The sequence below is a fragment of the Lepeophtheirus salmonis genome, chromosome 6 (assembly GCF_016086655.4).
Source record: "Lepeophtheirus salmonis chromosome 6, UVic_Lsal_1.4, whole genome shotgun sequence".
NCBI lineage: Eukaryota > Metazoa > Arthropoda > Copepoda > Siphonostomatoida > Caligidae > Lepeophtheirus > Lepeophtheirus salmonis.
In genome coordinates, this window is record NC_052136.2 from 31,216,187 (window position 1) to 31,242,832 (window position 26,646).

The 26,646-nt window shown below is 29.6% G+C and overlaps 1 protein-coding gene across 29 annotated transcripts in view; it reads left to right on the forward strand.

Annotated features, from left to right (window-relative positions):
* LOC121119856 (gamma-aminobutyric acid receptor subunit pi) overlaps positions 1–26,646 on the forward strand; it is a 100,303-nt gene that overhangs the window by 6,968 nt on the left and 66,689 nt on the right. For 17 of the 29 annotated variants that reach the window (XR_011780565.1, XR_011780566.1, XM_071889137.1 and 14 more), the window contains one exon: positions 2,163–2,417. Coding sequence is in view for 25 of the 29 variants with exons in the window: in XM_071889137.1 (XP_071745238.1) it covers positions 2,344–2,417 (74 nt within the window). In the remaining 4 variants the exon portion in view is untranslated. Of the gene's footprint in view, positions 1–2,162; positions 2,418–2,858; positions 2,925–26,646 lie in introns of all 29 variants that reach the window. The other 12 variants (XR_011780563.1, XR_011780564.1, XM_040714666.1 and 9 more) reach the window with 1 other exon arrangement.

A 26,646-nucleotide genomic window follows, 5' to 3' on the forward strand; every position in this document is an offset into this window, starting at 1 on the left:
GAAACACCCTATAATTTTAATGAATTATAAAATAACTCTCGTAAACACATTGTGTTACCGATGAAAAGATGCAACTCTCAGTACCTTCATAGATACAAATGTAGATTTTACACGTGATGATTAGTTATTTTTTCTCCTTCATGATGGATAATGGACATCTAATGAGCATCATCGCCCCATTATGTATTAATGTGATAAGTCATAAAAATAAAGTTATGATATTCCAGGGTATATAATATAATATCCCTTTTAAATAACATCTCTTAGTACGTAAATATCAAAGAGATAAAGAGAGGGAGTAAGCTCATAAATAAAGGGCTCATCCCTAGTTTATGATACAGGCGAGATATTCTTAATGGAGATATAATAAAGGTCTCTATCATACATTGTATCAAATAATTAATTAACAAGCAAATTTCAACACTCATTTGTAATTAAACATAGGTAGGTGAACAGGATAACATCCTAGAAAAAGGCCACCCATTTCTTCCTCGACTACTCCAAAATAGTAAATAATAACTTGAAAACATAAATTGGTTTTAATGGGTAGAAATTAATTGAATGTAATCATTGCTAACGTTTAATCCTTACTTCTACTTCAGTATAGTTAAAACACGACAATAATGTACCGGACCGTGCAAAATTATTTACCGATGATGTAAATATACTTTTTAAGAGGTTTTGTGGCAACCAATCTGATTGTTTCGTATTTTTAGTGTTAAAATAAACAAAATCCTTCCTGCGAGAGCGTATTAACTTCCACAAATGAGACCATGTCCAATCAGGAAACAAAGAAGATCGAAATTGCAGCCTTCCTCCGAGCGGGAGTGCCTTATAACAACATTAAGGAACAGGTTGGGGCCTCGTTGAAGACAATTTACAACGTTTCCAAGTGCTTGGAGGCTGGGGGTGATCTCAAGCATTCCCCTGGGGCTGGCAGGAAGCCCACTGTCTCAACAAGGCAAGTAAAGGCAGTGTTCAAGAGGACTCCCCACATGTCCACTGCCGACATGGCCAGAAAGATGGGAACGTCGACATCAACTGTTTCAAGGGCATTGAAAAGGGCTGGAGGAAAGTCCCTGAGGCGTACTGAACGCCGTCTGCTAACTGAACGTCAGCGAGAAGTCAGACTTGAGCGTGCCAAGAAAATCTTGAATGATATCAAGAGCTCATCTGGGTGCATCATCATTTTTTCAGATGAGAAAACTTTTACGGTCGATCTTGTTTTCAACAGGCAAAATGACCGTGTTGTGAGCTTTGGAGATGTTTGGAGATCCAACGGGAAGGCCATGAAGCCGGTATGGTTCCCCACTGGCTCAGATTAACAGCGGAGGATTATGTGAAGATTCTGGCGTCCAAGGTCCTTCCGTGGATCAAATCCATAGTCGGCAACTCTCCTTGGGGGTTTCAACAAGATAGAGCACCCGCCCACGCTTCTAAGAAAGCTCAGGAGTGGCTCAAGGACAATATGAACTTTTGGCCAAGGACTACTGGCCCCCTCGGAGCCCAGATCTGAACCCACTATACTTCCCTATCTAGGCGCACGTGGTGACCAAGGCCTGCAAAAAACGACACAAGAACATAAATGCCTTAAAGGCTGCTGTCAATAAGGCCTGGGCCTCCATGGACGCCGATTACATCCAGCAAGTCTGTGGCAGCTTCAGACGTCGCCAGACCAGTGTCATTGAGTCAAATGGTGGCTACATTGATTAAATTTGATCACAAACTATTTTATTATTCTAAAAATGTATGAATAAATTTTTTCTCAAGTCATTCAAATGTCATTATTGTCCGCCATATGTTCTGAACAAAAATCGTTAAATAATTCTGCACGGCCCGGTACATATGTGTGGTTCGTCTGCACAAAAGCGATGTTAAATGATTTTTCTCCAAATAGAGTCTAGATTGCGTTTGGATTCTATAACAAATTACCATCATTCTGTATCTCTTTGAAAACACAGCAAATTGCTTCGAAGGTAGTAACAAAAAATTCATCGCCATAATGAAAGTTAAAAATACATATATTTTAATTTCAAAGGCCATGTCGGGGCTAAATAAAGTCTAAAATATCAAATGAAGACTTTAAATTGTATGGATATTTATATTTATTTTTGTTCAACATTGTTTTTGTATTTTACTCATCCCTTTTATTTAAATTTCAGAGATTCTAGGATTGAAATTAATCCACATATGTAGAGAAGAGCCCTTTGAAGAAGACCGTATTGTTTTTATTTTCATTTCCTTCAAAACTTCAAATTTGCACTCCTTAGTCACTCTCAACACATCATCCAACCATTTTAAAATAATCATCCATGAAATATTCAAATCTGATCAAAGTTAAAGATGACATCATTAAGAGGCATCAAGTTTGGGCTCGTACTGTCTCGATTTACAACAGCATTTCTTTTGATCATCAGGTAAGGAAAAGAGCTTTTTTATTTAATGTTTTTAAAAAGACATTCAACGCGTCTTCCACTTGTTCCATCCCTAGTTTTATATATGTACATATTTTTGAGTTCTTGGATACCATAGATATGTATGGCTTGCTTGAAGGCCCTGATATTGCATGAATTCACGTCTACTGTTGTTGCCTTCGTCTTTATGATGTGCACATACATATATACTCTTAAAAATAAAGAATATATATATATATATAAATCTCTCAACAACAGCTGATGTAAACTTATGCGATAACAATCCCTCTCAAGAGAAACTTTGTTACTACATATATTCTACATGATTCAGACATACTCCTAAAAATACTTTTCTTTGGTGTACAATATATTTTCATAAACATATTTAAATCAAAATGGGTTCTTTTTTATTCCTTCTTCTTGCTTTTACATTGACGATAAAAGGCCGACGAAGGCCTTTGTGGATCCCATGGTGACCTTAGACACAGCACCTATGCAGTGCGATCAGGGGTACGTAACTTTATTAATCTATGTATGTACTTCATTTCTATATATAAACAAAAAAAATCAGCTTAAATATTAATGTAATGTAATGTACCTACTTAATAACACAGGCACATTAATAAAAAAAAAATTATAATTGTGATTGTATATGTCTTTCCACTCACTCATCAAAGTCTCTCCACCTCATCCATTTGAGCCTTTCTCTTTTTCGTAGAAAATGTTTCACATAAAAAAAAGGCAGAAATCAATGTCCCAAAATCACTTAGATACCTACACATACCATATCCAATCCATGGCCCCCAAAAATCCAATCACTCTCAATGTTGTTGTTTTCGTTTTGCACACATCTATGTATTTCCATTGAAGTTATGATTGTACTATAGAGAAAGAAAAACAAAGAGGAGATAAGGAATGTCAACACGTCATTACCATTATTGATCTCCTAACCTTTCCTTCGAAATAGCTACAAAACCCGTTGGTATCTGTTACTCAATTCTTATTCAATAATGATTGGGAATTGCTTCTAGTTTGGCATGAGGAAATTCTAATTCAACCAATCAACAGTCAAAATACTGATCAGATAAAATAAGAAGAATAAATATAGTGTAAATTTTGGGGTTAATTAAGTAACGCCAAGTCAAAGTTATAGAACGAAATGGCCAATAGATGACCATGTGATTAGTTTTTGTCGAAATTTTATTGGCTACGAGGATATTTTTTTCCGTTCGGGGACATTGAGGGGGCCATTAATTAATCTATAACTAACGGAATGTATTGCTAGGATTTGAGATTTTTGATCAATATATTGAACTACCAAACTAACAATGGACCCCTTTTGATTCTTCTATGAGATTATTTATCCATGGATTGTATTTACGATATATATTATATCCTCGTTATCGAACAAAGTCCTCATAGTATAGATTACACAATAAATTACATAATAATAATAATACGATATATTGATGGGAGAAATTTTTATTTTGTTAGATTAAAGCTCCTCTTAATTTGTTTGTTTTTATCTAATGAGTAAAGTGGTTAATTCCTTTTCATAATTAACATTACTAAATAATAATAATAATTAATGGATATTAATAAGACGGTCTTTGTCAGTTTGGTTGTGCATCCATCTTGTTAATGAATATGATTTATAGCTATTAAAGCTAAATTGAAACTTATCCCTACATTTTAAAAGGATTGAACCATTATTTGAAATATTTGCAAATTTTCTACATAAAACACTCTTGAAAACCTCAATAATTAATTTCATAGTCTATTAACTGCTTAGAAAAAAGGGAATTATATGATGAACTCAAGATATCACAAGCATATTTCAGTCTCTGAGATGGATAGACACCCCTGGGAAGTAAAGGAGGGTTAAAATTTATGACGAGATATACCCAAATTTTAGGACCGAAATATCAGTTCAAATATGTAAGCCTAATGGATGTTTTTATAATAATCTGCCCCCCCCCCCTCCTAAATTATTTCAAACATAAATAATGAAAGTCATTTAAGCAAATGCAACTCTCATTTTCAACTTCATTTCGCTCATCACTGCATATTATATACCTACCTCCATTTGCACAATCAACTAAATTTACAACATTGTGCTCATTTCTTTGTTTTTACTCTGTTTTATTTATTTTGCATGACTTTTACCTATTTAAAAAAAAAATACTCTGTCTGTTGATCTTTATTTTTTAAAAGTGTACATTTACACTCTGTAGATGTACACCTTCAAAACATAACGCTGTTTAAGAAATGAGTACTTAGTTTACGAATAAAAAAGGATCAATATACTATATTGCTAGAATATGATTAAAAAATGTCTTATTTTTTCACACAATCATCACTCCATTCCCAATATCGTTTTTCTTGATGGTTCTTGTCATTATTGCTAAATTTTCTTTTTACAATATTGGACTTAAATTATACTTCTTTTTTTTCAATATATACCTCATTCCCATAGCAAACAATCATTAATTATAGGACACTTTATCTACGTTGATGAGTGAGACTAACTGCTTATACCTAGTACATCTTATTAAAATGCTATATAAAAGGCATGCCACAACTTTTGTACTAAAAGAAGGTAAGGATCAATCAATAAATACATTTTTTTTTAGTTTATTTGACTCTTTTTAACACTTTTAATTTGATTTTATAATTTTTTACTTATGCGAAATGCTTAAATGACTTGATTTTTTTGCCGTCAATTGAAGATTGATTTGAAACTTACTATAAGGAAATAAACTAGACATATTCAAGATCAATAAATTATTATGATTATAAATGTACTTGAGGAAAGTTTGATGATCTGTAATAAGAATCAAATGGAGCATGAAAACAAAATTTGACGTGAATAATTTGATAGCATTTCTTTTTACATATTTTGAATCATTATTTATACATATTTTTGTGCTCAGAGGTTGTCCTTTTTTTCCTTCAATCTCAATTTCTAATTCATCAATTATAATTAAATCGCATGATGCTGAAACTAAGTTACATTATGGTAAATTGTATCTTGATTATAATATATGAATCAAAAAATATTTAACTACAAATTTAATACTTGAAAAACTCATAGTACGACTGTGTACCATGTATATTTATTTGGCAATGGCAGTTAAGTAACATAATTAATCATATGAAGTCTTAATTGGGAAAATTTAAAGCGAATTTAGTCGGTGGATACGAATTGATATTATAGCATATTCGTAGAGAAATTAATTCAAATGAAAATATTTTGTGACACAATTGTTTTGAATATTCAGAATTAAATATTATTTAGCAAATATGGTTTACTTTTGGATCCATGGACTTAGTGTAATTCTTTTACAAATTTATATATACGCAATTTACTCTAATGACGTATGACAGCTTTTCAATACAAATATATGAAAAGTTTTTCAAAAAATTTCAGTAAAATAATTAATAGGACTTTTTCCAGTTCTGTTAAACTGATTGTATTTTGGCCTTTTTTTAAATAATTGAGCTTTTGCAAATCCTTTTGAAAGGGACTCATCATCCCGATATCAAATCCCAGTACTCCTTTACTTCTGCAAATCATTATTTTAACAAATATTTATAAAATTATTGATCTGCTACGGAGGATAATTGAGAAACCTCAAGATTTGTATAATTCACAAATTTGTGAAATAAAAAAATGTTATATGAACCCCAATCACAACCGTTGGGCTAGGCTTAAATTTTCTATACCCCTGATTCATTAATTTCTAACTTCAAATTCATAAAATAATTCTCTTTATAGTGATTATTTAAACTAATTGATTTTTTCAATATTCCGGATTGTGTGTATGTATGAGAAGAACAACCTTATCCCCAAATTAATTATCTCAAAGGATTTTTTTTTTCACTAACAAAAAAATTATCGATTAAATATTTTTATTTATTGATTGTTTTTTCTTGAATTCAATGTATGCATGAATACCCATATGCTTCTACATTGAACTGGAATACGTGGTGATTTTGTGCTATTACACCAAAGTAATTATTTAAACTAAAATAATTTTTATAAACTTTTTAAAAGATAAACTTTATTCCCTGGAGTATGAATATATTTCCAGTCATTAATTTCTACATATAAAAATAAAGTTTTTATTATATTTATTTATTATTTTATCAGGAATATAATGTGCATTGCGTAAGAATTCTACTACTGTAAACTTTGTCTGTGAAGTGTTAAATTTTTTTACAAGGATACTCAACTAAATAGAAAATTGTCTTTAAACACAAAAAAACCCTTGTTTATTTATCATATTTTGCCCCCAAAAGCGGTCACTATCTCTAAGAGACTTAGTTATTGTTTTCTCAGAAATACTGAAGAATAAGCAAAAGTATGTATTTATTGCAGATTGTACTTTTGCCAAAATTTACTCCATCATCGACTTTCCTTGTCTCTGTTATTTTTTTTTTATAGGCATTCTTTTTAAAAGAATTTAAAAGCAAGGGAAATATAGATCTTTTGTCAAATGAAACTTTTTTATGATGTTCATAGTTTAGATGACAAAAAAAACAACATGAAAAAAAAACCAATCGGTGAAATAAACACAATGAATAAGGTTAGAAACTATTGTTACAAATTTTGACTGGATTGAAATAACAAAAATTGTATTCCTTGCCAAAAAGTGCTTTCTTTATTTAACTAGATTTTTATAAATATATTTATAATTTAGCTTATAGTCCATGGATTTTTTTCATGGTGGTTGAATATAATTAAACTTTAATTCATTTCTACATATACAATTCAAAAATTTGTATATTGTACAAATATATGTGGACTATCAAATAAGTGGTTTTTTGTATTAAAAATTAAAAATAGTATTTAAGTACTAAAACATATTTCTATATGTTTTAAACCCAACCAGACACTAGATTTTACATTTATCGGATTTGATTATATATACATATTTTTTTTATTTTTTTTTGTTACAAGATATTATATATATATTTCCATTTCTACTATAAAATATATCTTATCAGACTCTTCGTACATTTGATACAAAATATATTTGTTTGTTTTTAATTACAAAATAAATTGTTATTGTTACTTAATATTCGGCTTGCCACAAATTTGAGGATTTAATTTGTAATTCCCTATCTGTGAAAAAACAAACAAACATAAAAAGTCTTGTTTATTGTATACTTTCATTTCCTGAGGGATATATCAAGATGTGAACCTCTTAAACTATAAATTTGCATTTATGGAGCTCGTATTTATTATTTAATTGAATAATAATTGCAAAATCACCTTTCTCTTTTTAGAAAGCATTTTTCTACAAACTCTATTATCTCTTGACTCATGTACATATTTTTGAATGAATGTCCAACAAAGGTATACTGAATAAAAAATGAAGGTCATTGTATCGTTTTCAATAACATTTAATGAATGGTTGTGTATTTATTTAAACGCTAATTAATTCTGTTAGATCAAAGATGTATAAACATGCTTTTTTTTCCCATGTTGATATTTCAGTTAAACAAACTCGTACCTAGATATGCACAATGAACATAAATCTGATTAGTTCATTTTGAAGAGTTCTTTTACGCATTTCAGTGAATAAACTCATATATATGTATATCCATCAGTTTTCATCGCTAAACATCATAAATTATATTTCAACTCTTTTATAGGATATGTAGAACTGAGTCTTAAATATTAATTATACTTTTATGTCTGCACTAGAAAAAAAAATAGTTATGATGTTTATTTTACATTACTTTGTAATTTAAAAGAAATATCGGCTAAGTTACGCATCGTCGGACATATCGAAGAGGTGTTTACGTTCATGAACATTATATAGACATAGTGTTTTATATTTGAGATTTTTTTAAATAAGCACATTATCAAATATGTTAGTAAAAAGGTTGTATTAGAATATTTTTATTAAAACATTGAATTAAGAGGAATTATTAATTATTTGAAAACTCAATTAAAAAATATAAAAAACTAATAAATTCGGAAAAGTTTCAAATTATAATTTTTAATTTTGGACGTTATTCGAATCATGTTTCTTAATGTTGGACATTTTGAAATAGCAAAAGTATAGATGAAAAATATACATAGGAGTGCAAATGCTTTTTGTATATTTATCTCTTGGATGGATAAAATTCAAATTACAACGTACTTACTTTTGTACGCAGGGGAATCCCTGATTATTTGGCAATCCTTGAAGTGAAGGATCTCATATTATTTTATGAGAATTTATAGGAAGGGGAACAGATACACGGTACATAAATTAGAAAAATAAGAATTATCCTTCTTTACTCGTATTAATATAATTTATAAAGGATCATATCCGTGTTCTCAACTCCGTCTCAGGAAGGAATATAATGGACCCAGTTCTGCCATATGATGCCATCTTTTCCATAGATACATCCAAATGCGATTCACTGTTATATCTTTACTTGGATTCTAACTATAGCTGAGTATCGTATGGAGTCTCTCCAAGTCATTTCACTTCAACTCATGGAACCATGGGAAATTATCAACTTTTAAAACATGTGGTATAATTATCTGGTCTTGTTTGCTCCGATCGTCAACTCCAGAAAGTTACAACCTCATTTCCAATACGATTCTATATTTCATTGAGAGTCTTCTATGTAAATTTTATATAATTCTGATAAGGATATATTGGATCAATTATGAAGATTAATTGTCTCCAACTCTAAGTCCTTCAATTACTTCAAAAATTAAGAGTTATCATTTGTATTGCGATTTACAATATTGATGTTCTAGCTTTTAACATCCTTTGGTTTCCTTTCTCAATAATAATTATTAATTAATACACCGCTATCTCCTCTAGACATCTTTGCATCAGCATTACTTACTCAAAATCCAATTCATCCTCTTTGCTGAGAAAGGTTCCATTCACTAACTTGGAAGATTCATGTTTGATTTGTTCCGACTTATTTATAAGCAAGGAAGTATATTCCTTAGATTTATTTGGAATAAATGGCTTACGCCTCAATAGTTCATCATTTCGTAAGAATACAAAACGCTGAGCTCCTCCAGGATTAAAGAACTAAGAACGTACAATTTACCTCTCCCTTATTACTAAATGCTATTTCTCATTGATTCAAGATTTCATCTATATTTTTTAATTTATAGTCTTATTAAGCAATTAATTTAAGATTATAATATATAGTTTATATGTGAATTAATTTGAGTTCTTAATTGATTAATTATTTATAATATATCGCCTTGATTGTGTAATAAACTATTGGGTGAGGCGGAGCATAATATTGATTTAGAATATTCTGCTGTTTTCTCGTTTCTTTCCCTAAATAAAAGGTATTCATTCAAATAACTACTGAGAGCTCAAGATTCAATTCCACACATTGACAATCAACATTGCTTCAAGTAGAATGGTCGCGTTCATCCAGTCAGACCACGTATATTCGTAATAGTACTTGTTAGGAGTTCCAAAACAATTATTTATGCTTCAACACAATATGTTGATAATTTCCGAAAGTGATGAGTTGAAGCGACTTGGAGAGACTCCTTACGATACTTGGTTAGATTTGGAATTACCTTAGAATTAGTGACTCGATTAATCAATTAATATAATATTATATTTATACAATTCATAGATGAATTAATTTGAATTCTTAATTGATTAATAGTTCGAATTGGGAAGGCTCGGACGACCTCGTGCGGATCCATCTTTGACATTGTACTGGTTCCTGTTTTGCACATTTAGTTTACATTCTGTGGCTGGATGGAGTAGGCCAGGGAAGAAACTACACCTTCCAAAAAGCAGTGCACCGACTCACAAGGCCAAAAAAGTACAGGATGTTTTGGCCACAGCTGTCCTCACTATTTGATCCCGGATTTTTGGCGTTCGTTCGAACGTCCCGGAATTGAATCCAGGCAATTTTTATCTCTGAAGAGGGTATAACAAGTGCCAAGTATCATTTGTCTATGGAGGCATTGCAGAAGTCTATGATCAGTACATTTGTAAAGCTGGATCTAGTACCGTGTGGCCGAGATTATTAAGAAAGGCGGATCTCATTATGGATAATTGAATGTCACATAATGTAGCTTTCGAACAATAAAACTATTTATGGTCTTCTATTTAAGTATCTTTAAATTTTCCAAATTGGAAATCCCCCCCCCCCTTGCCCCCATCTATGTATCATACTAAAAAAATGTGGAAAGGAAGGAAGTTATTGATCATGAAATTGCAATTTTCTTTACATATTTTTGATTGATACATATCAAAGGCACAATATAAATTATTTGTGATAGCATGGGCAGTGAAAAAAGGCTTCTTATTAGTAATAAACACATTTATTTTGTGCAAACACTAATATGATTAAAACAATTCTAAGCTTTTTTTCATTTTTTCTTTTGCAAAGTGGGGTCTTTGAAATGAAAAAACTATTTTATATTTATGATTAACTATATATCTGTTATTGAGTGATAATCTCTTCTCTTTTCAACATATCATCCATTGTATTATATTTCCAACTACAAAACAATTGTCGTATGAAAAAATATATTCAGTTAAATATTCGGTTCTGCTTTTTTATCAATAAATTAACCTCATAGTAATTATTAGGGTTAGGACGGTACCCTAAGCCCACGGCTCGGTACAAACGATGGTGCACCCTTTAGGGTACCCGGCTTGGAACGGTATAATACTAAAATGGTTATTTTAATAGAATTAATGTAGTTTTTCAGGTTTTTTTCGATATTTTATACTTTAATAATTTATTTTCCGTACAAATAAATTATTCCTAAGTATACTTTACTTCTTTATATCAAAGGTTGATATATAATATTTACGAGTTATACAATAGTATTATTCATGAATTTATAAAATGTTTTACAAGACGGTAATAAACAAGAATGAATAGCAGCCACAATATCCTGTCAAAAAAAATATTTTGCCTGTAGTTAGAAGGTATCGTGAAGCTAACTTGGAAATATAGGAAAATTTATTTAAATTACACATCCACCATACCATTGGGTATTTGTCAATGGAGATGTATTATATCCTTTCGTAAGTCATTATCTCTTTTTTGTATAAACAAATACAGAAATTGTTTTTTGTATAAAAGGATGCTTATGAAATAAAATCCTACCTCACAATCTAAATCTGTTAATTTAAAAAAATCATAATAATTAAAATTTCATAATATCAAAATATTTTACTGCACATCGAGCAAAAACTTACCAAACCAAACCGGACTACACTTCGGACCGTACCATCTCTAGTATTTATATGTATCTGGTCATAAATTTCTGTTGTCTTATAATTCATTTTATTTTAAGATTACTCATTTAGTAGTGTCCTTTTTCTCTACAAAAATAAAACCAAGGTTTTATTTAATCAGCTCTAGATAGTAAGTGAAAAAAAATACTAGACATGTTACTATATAATGACGTCACAGTTGTAAGAAATAACATATATCCGAATATATTTATAATTTTCAGTATTATTGGGACGAAAATTGGTGTAAGGGTATTATTTTCCCAAAATAATATATTTTTTAATACATTCCTTATCAATATTGAACACGAAATCATTATATAGTAACACGCCTAGGATTTTTTTTTTTTTTTGCATCCCAATGACGTTACTAGAATATTATTTTACTTAGTACTTCCCCGACTTTATAATATAGACAATAAATAAAAAAAACAGAATCTCTATTTTATTTAGAATAAATTATTTAAAAATTATTTTGAATGTAATCCTTAACTATTATTTCTCAATTTGCAATTAAATTAGGTGTTAAGCAACAAAATCACTCAGCCAAAAATACACATTAATGCATTCATAAATCTGGATAAGAATAATATAATACGTGCAACTTTTTTGCAGAAACAATTATTGTACTCAATAAAGAATTCCACCGTTCATTAATTTAAAAAATATATATATATAACATTGATATTCTTTTTATGACTTAACTTATTTAGAGAAGTTGCATACAAATGTATATATATATAATTAAACATTCTAGTATATAATTAATTCCCTAAAACAAAGTCAATTTTTTTGAAAAATTGCTATATATGATGTTAGTTATTATTCCATTTCTAACAAAAAGTTGCTTTTATAAAATTCGACAGTAAATAAATAAACAAAATAAAGCCACAAAAAAGCTAAAAGTTAAATAAAAAAAAATGAGCAATAGTTACATAATATTTAAATAAAAGAATAAAACAATAATTATTATTTAGCTTTTAAATTTCTTATAATTGTGCATTCAACGGCGCAAGAATTTTTAAGTTTTTATCGGACGATGAGTGGTAGTAGTGTAATATATCCCCAGAAGACTAATACCCCCTCGGAATCCTAACGGATAAGGCAGAATGTCGGGCTGGGGCTGCGATCAGAATAACTATGATTTCTTCAACTCTAATTGGTTCCAATACTGCCAATACATATAAGATATTGTATATAAATGTATACTGTTTTTTTTGTTTTTGTGGGAGCACGTTAAATTTTTAAGGAGAGACCAAATAAAATTAAAGGCGTTATAAAGTTTAAGTATCCATCACTGATTGTATTCGCTTTTTCTTCAGGAACATTGATAAATAAGGGAACACATTCTTGAACTAAATTTATCTTCTGCAGTACCCATCAAAACCACAAATATGGACATCATATTTTTGCCATTGCGTAAGATGGGATTATTTTTTTTTTTTTTTTAAAGTCTTAATAATGAACTCACACTGAAGAAAATATTGATTTAATGGTCTAAATATGTCTAAAATCCTGCGCGGAATATTTTCCTCCAAAAATTTCCATTAATAGAAAATTGCCTACAGGAAAATTGTAATTTGTGGCAAATTGTCCAAAATTGCATTATATTTTAGTGATGCATTTATCAATGTCCCATCTACAGATAGGTCTGACCCACCATGGATATGTTTATAGTTTTTACATTTGCAGACGGGCTACAATACCCTCTTCTAAATTTAACCATGACACACTGGATTTACGTAGGATAACAGTGGAACCTCGAGACAGGTTAAAAACCATATCCTGAATTCAAAGAACTCTAATAGAATGGTATATGCTTCAGAATAATGAATTGCCAATGATAACCATGGGGCCTCCAGACAGATTTACAGCCACAGCCACTGCTTCAAGAAACATATATGACCATCCTAATTTCAGAATTTTTTTTCCAATGGGAGTTTTGACTGCCACTATCTATATTCAACAATTTTTCTGCAGATAGATAAACTATTTACGGATCTTTAAATGGGTCATTCCTATCTGTAGATGGAACATATAGGTAAATGTAAAATTTATAGAAATACAAGGTTATACCATAACGCGTCTACAACAGATGTTTGACTTCCACCACGCTTTTAATATTGACGTCATAGTAGATGAGTGGTTGCGTGTTTTGTCAAAATCTGTGTTTCCTGCCCAGCAGTCAGTACGATCCATTAAATTGAAAATTCTAGTAATAGTGACGTCATAGACTTTAAGTGGGTGTGTGTTTTGTCAAAATCTGCCTGTCTTGCCCAGCAGTCGGTGCAATACATCAGATTACAAGTTTTAGTAAGCCCAATTACATGATGATCTAACCTTGTATTTCTATTAAACTTGGGTAAATGAATCCTTGCATATAGAGTATAATTTTCAAAATGTATTTTTTAATTTTAAAAAAATAAGTGTATAATGTATATTAGATCTAGTAAAAAGAAGTCCATCATTTTTAATGGATGCCCCCGCCCCCCTCCTAATATTTATCTCTTTCGAAATCAAAACAGTGCTTAGGAGACGGCCGGACTCGACAATTTCCATTATTTTATCCACTTTATCGACAATTAGCCTGGTATCTTTGATACCAAAATTTTCGTAACAGAATCAACGAAACCAAAATTGCAAGTGACAGGCACTATCAACACCATAAACACTATTCACATTTTTTGCCAATTGTCCTGTGTTTCTGTCTTTATCGAAGAAAAACTGTAATAATGCCGTATTTTCTCTTTGCTAGAATCCATCTTGGATGCTCGCTCATAAATACTTAGTCAAACAATCACAAAATAAGTCTTTTTTAGAATGAAATCTTATAATTCTAATTATTTGTAGTATAAACTGATTCCACTTATACAACACGATATACATAATTTCTGTTGGTATACAGGTACTATAATTGTTCCAGGGTACTCAAGTATTTAAAAAGGTATTATACTTCATTTCTATTAGAACCGGTACATCCAGTGTTATTACGTTATAAAGATATTAACCCATCGATGACGTAATCTTATTCCCTCCAAACAAAATTTTAATCATTTCTGAGCTAGCCCCGATACCTATATCTTTAACCCGGTTACGGTAATAAAATTGATATTTGTATTGCAATAATGAAGTGTTCATTATTTAACAATATATGCATTTCATTTTAAAGAGGCTACAACAGATGGTTTGAACTACTATGAGAACAATTCCAACAAAAATCATGTCAACCACTCAATAAATAAATTAGAAAGAAAAAAATGCAAGAAGAGAAGAAATCTTTAATAAATCAATGATTAATTAACGAACACTAAAGGATTGCAATGTCTTTGGAAATAATAAAACATTTTATCTATTTAATTTTCGCCAAAGTATCTGTTTGGTAGAAGGGTGTTCGGAAAAGAGGTTTTCCTTAAAAAGCTTTTGCCCATAGTGTCTTAAAACTGTTAAACTGACATGAAGATCTTAAAATTTGCAAATTAGTTTTTGAACGTATAATCTACAAAGAATTAAATATTATGTTTCTCTTTTATATATTGTATCAACTTCTCATACGTACATTTGTACAAAGTAAGCAGATAATTTTTTAAAATTTTGTCTAACGAACCATAATCTGGTATTCCTGATATACATATATAAGTATGTAATACCTACTATATATACAAAACATATTTCTACTACAATCATCATATGAAACCTTTTTGATAATCTCCTAAGAATAAAATAATCATAAAACCTCACAACTCTAACTTCAACATGGAATAAAAATATTTTTCATTCCTTTAAAAAAAGTCATTTAAATTCCAAGGAACTATATAATAATTATTTGTAAATTTCTTGTGTCTATAACACATAAAATGACTTGTTTAGTATTGTAGGAAAAATAGCCAACCACCTTTCTTTTAATAATGTGTCTCAATAATACATATGCCTGCAGAGAAGGAAATAAAATAAATGCAATGCCTTAGTGCTTGAATGTGTTATACCATATATATATATATATACAGAGTGCAGGAGGTAATTTTATGTACTGCTTTATTTTATTCCAGCACTATTTGAGGGTTTAAATTAATTATAACAAAATAAAATCAGTTGACAAACTAGCTATTTTTGTCAATCCTAAATTTAGATTTTTTGCAATCAAGCGAAAAACGAGTTCAGAGCAATAAAAATGCATTGAGTGTCTCATATTGCAGACGCAAAAGAAGATTTTTACTATGAACCAGGTCCTAACCTGCTGAACTGACAGATTCATTATACATAAGATCATCCAAAGAGATTTTCAGAAGAAAACATAAAAACTGCTCAGTTCATGTGTCTGTGCACCATAGGGTACACAATGAAAAAGTTGATGTCAATACCTACTACATTGTTTTGAGAAAAACCCTAATGTCAAGGTTGAAGGTCACAAAGGAAATTATTTATGTAATCGAGATGGGTCTCATTCTCATATATTTCCTAAGACCCAACAGTTTTGCCTGGAAAACTTTGCCTCTTTCAAAGACTAGTCCTTTTGATGCCGTCATAGTCAAATCTCAATCCTTTAGACGATAGTGTTTTGGAGCATGTGGATTCCAAGGCTGTTAAGACCTCTTGTCGCAAAGTGGTTGAGTTGAAGGCCAGCATCATGGAATACTGGAACTAGACATCCAAAGATTACATTCATTAGACATGTACAAGATATCGTTATCGTGGCGAGAACGTTATTTATTCTAAGGGCGTACACATTGTATGATGCTAGTTTCTCAATAAATGATCATTTTTCGTAAAAGTTTTTCATTAAAAGTTACATCTATTTATATAGTAAACATTATGTTCTTTTTTTTTTTTTAATTATTAAATTTCAGAACAAATTGTTCCTGCACCCAGTAAATATACAGAAAAAAACAAAAACAAAAGGGTTAGCTTATAAGTGTAAATTAAGATAAGTTTGATTTATCTTACAAATATTGTACGTTTCAATGTGGAAAAGTACCTTGAAGAACCCCAAGGCATTTATATTAATTATTTTTTCACAATTGAATAGTAATTAAAATGATAAAAGTTCATGCTCACTATCCCTAACAGGGATATCCGAGGATTACATTCATAAAATATGTAGTTAGGTATTTATAAGAGTTATGTCTATGTTCTCTTTGATTGATTGAATATGAGATATTCATGACACCAAAATCCATCACTATTCTATTTTCAAAATAACCCTTGATTGATAATTATTATGGTATGTTTGATTCAAATATTCATTCACTCCTTTATAACCCTAAGGCCTAAATAACCATGAATTAGCGTTAGTGAAGAAGAAAAAAATAACTACTTGGAAAATTACTTTTAAGAACTTCAATCCTTGTCATTTCTTAAAACCAACTTAGTTTACGTATCAAAACTTTTCTTATTGTTCTTCCAAAGGTAGTTATGACAACCTTTATATTTATACAATAAACCTATGTGCATTCAACATACAACTATATACTTAAAAATACTTGAAATATCAAAACAACAGAATGTAAATGGAACTAAAACAATCTTAGAGTAACTTAACAATAAATAACTTTTTACTTTGATGAATGCGTGGTTATAAATACACACTTACATATTATACTCTTTTTCGTCAAGTATATATTTATGTCAGCTGTCAATGTCTTTGCTTCTTTTCGACAATTCAGTGTTATGAACGTTGAAGTAATGAAAGTATAATTAGCTATTTTTAACAATTGTTTATTGCTGTGAACAATTCCCAACAATCATTGAACAATGTTTTCATAGTTAGGAAGAGAAATTGACCAACTACCAACCGATGTTAAACCTTTATTCTCGTTCTTTTTTGTATGAACTCTATTAATCTTCAACAATAAGATGAAGATTACATAATTTCCGTGATGGTCAATTTCTCATGGCTCCCATAAGTTGATGTAAAATCGTTTTTCTTTTTGAAAGTAGAAGCTGAGAGAGGACAAAATAACTCGTCGTGAATCCACTATAATCTACAAGCGAATTAGAATGTGATATGAATTATTAATGCTTTACATTGCATTAACTGTGTTAAATTCGTGAAAAATGTAATTTACTATAATATATAGTCATGAAATGATATTAACAAGATATATAAAAAATAATTGAATGAGTTTGTCATGCTGGCAGAAGCTAGAGTCTTTAACTACTGTTGGAACTAAAAACTAATTTAAAAAATGATAAAATGCGCCTGTCAGCTTGAGAATATTTCCTTGGCTATTTAAAAACTTTCCTCACAGAAAGATTTCACTTTTAATACATCACAAAAGACGTTATTTTACCATTTTCATGTGCGAAGTAATTCATTTTTTCCTCCTTCACATAATACACCTTGCTAAATCAATGAAAATGGTTAATTTATGGAGGTTCCGTGGTTAATTATAGACTAATATCCATGGTATCCTCAGCGACCCTAGCTCATAAAAAGTATTTTCTTAGCCAACTTTATTTGAAATAAATTGGTCATTTGACCTTCTTTTTAACTACTTCGTAAACTCCAGTATTTCTAAAATAATGTTCGTATACATTCATTCTATTTATCTTATACTCGTATCAATGTAAGCCCTAATACAGCTAGAGAAGGAAAATAAAATTGTGAGCAAAATAATTTTGAAATTTATTATAAAACATTTTTGGTCCCATATTAGGAAATTATTCACTACTTTTGAATTCAAATAATATTTTCCTAATTTTGCAAATTCAATTAATAATTCCTTGCCCATTAAGTAAAAATTTCCCCAATTAAATAAGGAAAAAAATAGGGAAGCAACAATTAATCATGAACAAATATAATGTATTTAATATATTCCTCGCTATATAAATATGCATATATATTGAAAAACAATTTTCAATGTACATATGTGTGTTTAGGTAAAAATAGAATGACAGGTACATTGTAGATACATAGCCATATAATAATATAAAAATACAATAAAAATTTCTTTAAATGCACAAAAATATTGGAAAAATGGTTTCCAAAGACAGTGATGTATATTCTACACACTTGTTTGTGCTATGTACTCTCATTTGTAAACATAAAATAGGCACAAATGTGTCTTGAATTAGCATAATATCCATACATTTGATACTGTATGGATAACATCAATCTTTTAAATCGACTTCTTCTGATCGTAAATTTATATTATGATCCGTTCTAGATATTGGGAATAGGAATTTATCGAACTATTTGCGTTTTCTTTTCTTTTACTGTACAAGTATATATACAGGGTGGGAATTTAAAATCCGGAACAAGTTTAGACCTCATTATCTTGGCCACCCTGAGATCTATGTTTATTAAAAGTATGATCATCAGATTTAACTGACAAAACTGAATAATAAGAAGACAACATTCTGGAGATACCCTCCAAATACGAACACCGTACGGCCAATATTGTGTGCGTCCGTGCCGGACGTACGCCTAACGAGAGTATTGAGTTTACGAAGCTGTCCAAATCAACTGTATACGATATTTCCAAGGCTTTTAAAGAGTTTAATGGGTCATGGGGACTTGTGAGGAAGACTCATGATCATTTTGAGAGTAAAAAATCATAAGTTCCAAACTTTTTGAAGTATGAGGGAAAGGAAATATGACATATAGCTTAACCAATCTGAATCTTTTGGACTACGATGTGTATGATTTCTTGGAGAGAGTCTAATAAGCGTTCACATAACACTGCTAAATCCTCCCAGGGTTATATTCTCTAGTCAGTGCCCAAGATAGACAAGGAGTTCATCATTAAGGACTGTGTCAGGCTGTGTTTGAAGCTGGAGTTAGTTGTTTTGAGTGACTGAGTTCAGTATGGACCGATCATGTAAGAGCAATAGATTTGTGAATTGCGGAATTGATTTTGGGGAAATAAATTGTTTTATACTCTATCCTTAAATTTTCTGGATTTAAAATCCTTACCCTGTATATTGAATTAACATAATGAACATTTGTAAAAACTCTACCAATAATATGTATTGGATAAAATGGCGTACTGGGTAAACAATGAATAATGTCCTTTTTTACATCCCCCCCCCATTCCTATAGTTTTCGACTCTATTATGTGAAACTTTGCCAAAATGTAAAATAAAGTAGCATATGAGTACAAAAAGTTTCGATCAATAGCATTTTTGATTACTAAATATTAATGTAATCAATCATGTCTCAATATTCCTTAATCAAACTAGCGAATCAAATTCATGAATTATAAACAAAGCATGTTCTTGAACTGAGAAATGAAGTTTCATGATGTAATTTAGGTAAGTGAACGATAGAACTCACATTATATATTGGCCTTAAGAGTATATTTTAATTTGAACTTCAATATCAATTATAGTACCTTAGAACGGCGTTCAATAAAATATTATGAACTCCTGCCATTCTCATTGGGTTAACCGACTACTTAAAGAAAAAATATACCGATACTTTTGATATAAGTATACACCTCAATCACTGTCCACACCTGAAGTATTAAGCAGATAAAAATTTCCTATAATTAGGAAACAAACATTTAGCGCGACGTTACTCCACTTATATAAAAAAAGTAATACTCCCAAAAATAAACTTATTTTAAAAAAAAAGTACATTTATACAAGTTTTGCACAGGCTTATAAATGATCAAATATTTGTGGTAATCTAGGGTAGTAAAAAAATTTGTCTAACCCTGCATATAGTTAAACAAAAATATATATCTAATTTATCAATTAATTATTCGTTATTGTCACAATCCATTTTTGCTACCTACAGTGGAATTTGCAGTACCTGGGAAGGGTTAATAAAAATAATTGTTAATTTAGAAATACTTTATTTTGTGTTGATGGACCACATATCAGCTACTACCACTTAGTTACAAAATGAAGTGAAGAATTCAAGTACATAAATAGTTTTTGTACAAATATATCTTTAAAAGACCGATAGCTAAACATACCTCCATACATTAGATTTTTTTACTTCATTTTTTTTTGCCATCAGAGGTATGAATAAAAATATATAAAAGTTAATAAACAAAGAATTCAAACCGTTTAAAAAGTTTAACATAAATGTAATTTCCTTTTTTCAAAATTAATCTAAATATTTTTAATAATGTTTTAAGTTTTACAAAAATAAACTAATTACTTTTTAGAGTATCCTTTTTATTCAAATAAAACAGAAGCAAAGGTGTCGCTTTTATCTATTTCTTTAAATATGTAAGGAATTCTATGTATTATTGCATGTACATTGTACCCTTCCATAATATGCCCTTGATCTGAAAGTATCAGCATTTATGTGGTATGTAAATACTTATACATAGCTAACCACTTATCTTACACATCTTACAAATATTTTATGGTCCATATCTAAAAATAACAAGTATCCTCTTGACAAAACTGAGGAGGTACAATGTCGTTCAGTATATCGGTACCAAGGCCGGTATTGATTGGGGGGAACTGTGCTGAATAATGAACTACAACGCGTTAAAATAAAACCGGCGCTTGCGTGCGCCCGCGATTTTGTTATGATACAGCTGTCTGATAGCATCTCTTTTTTTTCTCGTTAGAAGCTTTGTTGTATCAACAAACTTTGTTAAGTTTTGGGTATTTTGGCGAAATTTGCTTGAGGTATAAAGAAGATTGAATTTGCAGAAGAGGACCGGGGTTTCACCGTGACTATGATTTTTGCCACAACAATATAGAGATTTCAAATAGAGAGGTCTCAAATGTGATGGGGGTCCCAATTTGTCTGGCATTAAGACTCCACAACTTGTCATGTCTCAGAGAGGTCACTAAAGTAGGGTAGTGAGCACTGCTATGACTTAATTTGGAAGGAAATATAGCCCCGCAACAGTCTGATCTTAATCTGATGGATTATTTTACCTGTGACACCGTTGATTTTAAAGTAAATAGAACCTATCATGCAATTAAGGACTTTTTTGATACTTCTATCAATGAAAAAATTACCAACATGCCGAGGAACTACCTCGTTAACACCTGCTCCTCCTTATAGACCTGGATCAAGGCCATTATTTATGCTAAAGGTGTATACATGAGTTGAGCTGTTTTTTAACATTCTTATGTGGCCTCGGTGACAATTTAAAGAATTTTGAAGAATGCAACGATTTAATTTCGACGCTCTCTATCTACGCTAAAGATAAATATACAAAAGCAATTAACGACAAAAAAAGAAAGCCAATCGAGAAAATACAATTTATATTTTAATTGATCTCAAATTAGTCAAATTATTTTTTGTACTAAAGATTACGAATTTATTTATTTTTCAATAAATAAATTTTTATTTGAAAAAATGAAAAGAAAGAAAGGGATCCACTCATTTATTTTTCCCCTGGTGACTTGGTGTTATTGATATACTAATACATTGAATACGTTATTTTATTTTTTTTTAAACTGGAAATCCCTACTTGTAGCTTCGTTACGTCATATATATATATATATATATATATTGACCAAAAAGGCTGAGACAGATCAGTCTCATTTCGAAAAGAATAATGGCACGGTAACATATCTTTTATACGTGTACATGTATCTGTGTATAGACAATTTATTTTTACAAACTTTGCATATTATAATCTTCAAACCGCAACAAAAATCTTTATCAAAATACAAAGGGTTTGTGATTTAAAATGTAACTTGTTTATAGAAGTGAAAATTCCCTACACATTCAATTTTGGAAGCACGAAAATTACTTTCCACAAACCAGAAACATTTTAAAGCGCAGAATATCATTATTTTGAAAAGAAGAGTTTTTGAGAGTATAAAAAAATAAAATCTGTTATAATTATTATATGGATTTTCAAAAATTGTGTGAAAGCTTGTTCATTTTATTAAAAAATCATTAATGGGATTTATTTGTTATCTTTGTAGTCTAAGAAGTATCGAAATACCTATTTTGGTACCACAACTGTTACAACTGGACCATGTACACTGTATTATAAAAATAAAATAATTTTTTGTATGTGGCTTGTCAGGTAAAGTAGTTGACATACCTTTTTGACGGCTTTCAATATACAAATATAATTAAAAAATTATAAAAACGAAACTTTATATTAAATGTAAAAAAGGTTGTTAAAAGATAAGAGTATATGATTTTTGACTACATAGATGAACTCCAATTTCATTATATTAAAAAATAAATTGCTCAAATAAGGTTTTTTAGATTTTTGTAAAATTTGTTACATCTACCAAAGTGTTGTTATTTTTTTATCCTATATTTATTTTTATTTTTTAGATTAAATTATTTACTTTTTTGTATTATTATTAAACAAAAATGCAGTACCAAAGGATTGAAGCCATTCACTTGAAAGGAAGTTTAGATATTACCTTTGTTTTGTGTGTTAGTAAATAAAACTAAACAAACTTCATTCAATTACTTTTGTATGACACACTTTTTTTGTAGGAAACTGAGTCTTGATACTTTTTGAGAAGCACATATTCTTGATGTAATTCAAAGTTTGTGGTAATGTAATATGCGTACACATTCATTCATGGTAATACAATAAAATTGTGGAAATATTAAATGAAAGAAGTAGTCTTAAAAATAGTACAACCAAAATTATGAGTACATAGTTTGATAAGAGATACAAAGTCTAAATTATTTTTTTTTATTTGTAGTTCAAAGATTGTCCGTTTATTTCTCTAAGGAGGATTCATTTCTAATAACAAAAAAAAATATGTTTAAAGACAAAACCTTGGTCAGTAATGGGTAATAAAGTATATTAAAAAAGAATTGGGAAGTAGATATCTACTTCCAGGTAAAAAAATTAATTGTTTATAAAGATTTAACTAATAATATATATTAATTGAATTAATTATATAGATGTAAAAGGAATTATAACAAGTTAATAGGTGCTTCATTTACTAGTAACTTTTTAATTGATAGATATAACACTCATAAAAAATTCAATTTTATCCTCCGGAATATTATTTTAATCTATATTCAACCCAACCTAAAAATCTTCTTATCTGAAAATCCTTTAATAAATATTAAATACTAAATTGACCATAAATCAATCAAAATCGACCTTTTTTAATAGCAATACTTTTTAAATTGAAATATTAGGTTTATTTTTTGATTTCAGCAAGGATAAAAAGTACTTGAAAAAAAAATGAAATGATATTAGCATCTAAGTAAGGTCCTTCATTTTACTCAATTTTTTGGTGGTTATATACATTATTCATTAATTGTGATAAAGATAAAGTAATAAATAATTCATTTTCAAATGCAAAATGTTTGTATCAATTTGGTATATACTTTGATTATCATTAAAATAGTTCTTTCCTGTCGAAATATGGCACTGAATCGTAGATATTCCCTACAAACTTGATTTAAAAAAGAAGCTTTAGAGGATAAATCTTTAAGGTTGAAAGTTTAAATGGTCAATTTTGTGTTCTATGGCTTAAATAACAATAATATATGTAGGTTTCAGCCTACAGGCTACTGTTATTATCTTGAGAAGGCATTTAAAATTATTAATGACTTTTAAGTATAGTACAGATCTATTAATATTCTTAAACTTACATTTTTGGCTCAAAATTACATATTATATATACTGAAGTGTGGAGAGTGGAATGCTAAAATTAACCAAATAAATGAGAGTTTTTTCAAAATTAGCTGTAAAAGTATTGATTAATATTGTTATAATTTCCTTAACATTGATTTCTTTAATTTTAAATGCAGTTTACAGCATACATATAAAGCTTAAAAATGGACCAATCCTTTTGAATGGAGATTAAATAATTAATTTAAGGATATATTTATTTAGATAGAAAGGTACAATACTATTTTAGACGAATGCTGGACTACTTAAAGTCATGTTTTTATATCTATTATGAAATCTATATTTTTCAAATAAAATCAATTTTAAATAAGCAACTGTCCTAAATCATTTGGTTGTATAAATTTATTAATTATCCTCCTAATATATGATTAATTAAATCGTATGATTTAAGACCTGCATATGCATAACTTGAGTACAAAGAACTATGAGGATTTTGCTTCAAAATAATGAACAAATAAAAAAACCTTAAAACTCACAATTTGTTCTTATTAAACTTTTACCAAATTTTAAAGTGCAATCTACAATATATCATATACACTAATACTTTATGTTGAAGTACCTCATTTTATAAATTGGATTATTTTAATGAAATGAAAGTATATTTCATGCACAAGAATAGTTTTCCCTAATTTTTAATTGAGACCTAGATCAAGTTTTTATTTTTCTATTAAACTATTGGATCTTTGATGATTGAGATTGATTGATAAAGGTGTCATTGATAAAAGCATATTTATATTGTACGGATTTTAAGTTGAATTTGGAGGCATCTTTCAGATTTTGGAGAGGATCAAACTTGGTGTGTAAGTTTTGGGACCGATATATCCTTAAACCTTATACAAACTTCTGAGTTTCAGTCTTGTTTAATTTTAATTGTTTGAAATTCGTATGTAAATAATTTTTTGGTATAATTTGATATAACGAAAGTCGGAGAAAATACAGAATTTACAGATAATTTTGGTAACCTCGGAAGATAAAAGAAAGTTGCTGGGATGTATACTAAGAGAAAGGAGACAGTTTCTTTTCTCTGTCTCTTCTCAGCGACTCCAAATAAATCATTATCGGCCTTCATGTTCGAAAATTATTTTAAAACTCTAGTTGAAACAAGTTATTTTTTCTTCATATTCTTTAACTTATGCATAAAAACCCACTTATAAGAGATTTATAGCACTAAGTATGACGAAAATATGCATTCAACATATTTCAAGGGATTCAACAATAAAAAACATTACCACCACTGTACTGACATTTCTTTTTATTCTTTAATCTATTCTCTTATACACATGTAGTCCATATAATATCTACAAATAAATTTGTTTTCTTAAGACGAAAGCATTTGTAAAGTTTTGATTTTATATCTCTAACAATGTCCCTCATGACAAACAAAAGAAACAAACATAGCAAATTATGCCATTTATTCTGTATCAAAAAACGAAAAAAAAACATTTCCTATGATTACTAAGAATAGACACAATAGGGTGACAGATACTTTACGTTTCCTGCTGAATTGCACCTAAATGGTTGTAAGAGAGACAGGGGACAGTAGCAACAGGGGGAAGTTGCAGCAAGTTTCTTTTTTTTTTTTTTTTTTTTAAAAGCTACAACCACAAAATTAACTTTATAATTATATACTATATAATGTAGATTATTGTGAAAAATATCTGGAATTTATACAAAAAAAATTTCGAGGCATTGAATAAGTACTCATTTTGAGGAATAAAGGTAGTTTTTTAGTAAGAAAAACGTATTTTGGAAGAAAGCAGCTTAGTGATCATAACGTTTCATTACATCAGCTACAATCAGCTGTTAAACGGGAAGAGGTAAGAAGGAAATAAACTAAGAGATTAGCAAGAATTACTCCGATGTCAATCTTCAATTCTACTGGCAGTCCATCAAAGACTTATAACTCTCCAACAAATCTTCTAGGTTAATCTCTGTCTTTTATGACCATGGACGATTTTTCAATCGGGTTTTGAATACACTTGAATGGAAGTAGAAAGGAAGTTCACTACTCTAGAGTTAAATAACAATGACAACCGCTTAGAAAAAGAGAGTAGATTCTTCAGTTACTAATTTAAAAAATAATTGGCCCAGCTAAAACATTCACTCAATTTACATCACTATATATGATACTTGGAGAAGAGTTGCACTCTGGGAGACTTCCTTTAATCAACTCACAATAGTTAATATGAACATATTATGTAAACGCACCATCGGTCTCATAGCTCATCTTAAATTTCTAAATAGTTTCAAACAATAAAAAACCTATATCTGGTTATGTTTTTAATTTTTTTTATTTTTTTTTTGCATGTGTGGGTCAAACCAAGTTTGTTCCTCTGAGCCAACAACAAAAAGTGTTGCAACTACGCTCTTGTTTCCCTTACTTATATGAGATTATCAGCATTACCTATATACCCAAAAAAACACATGTAATCAAAAGTAAAGAAA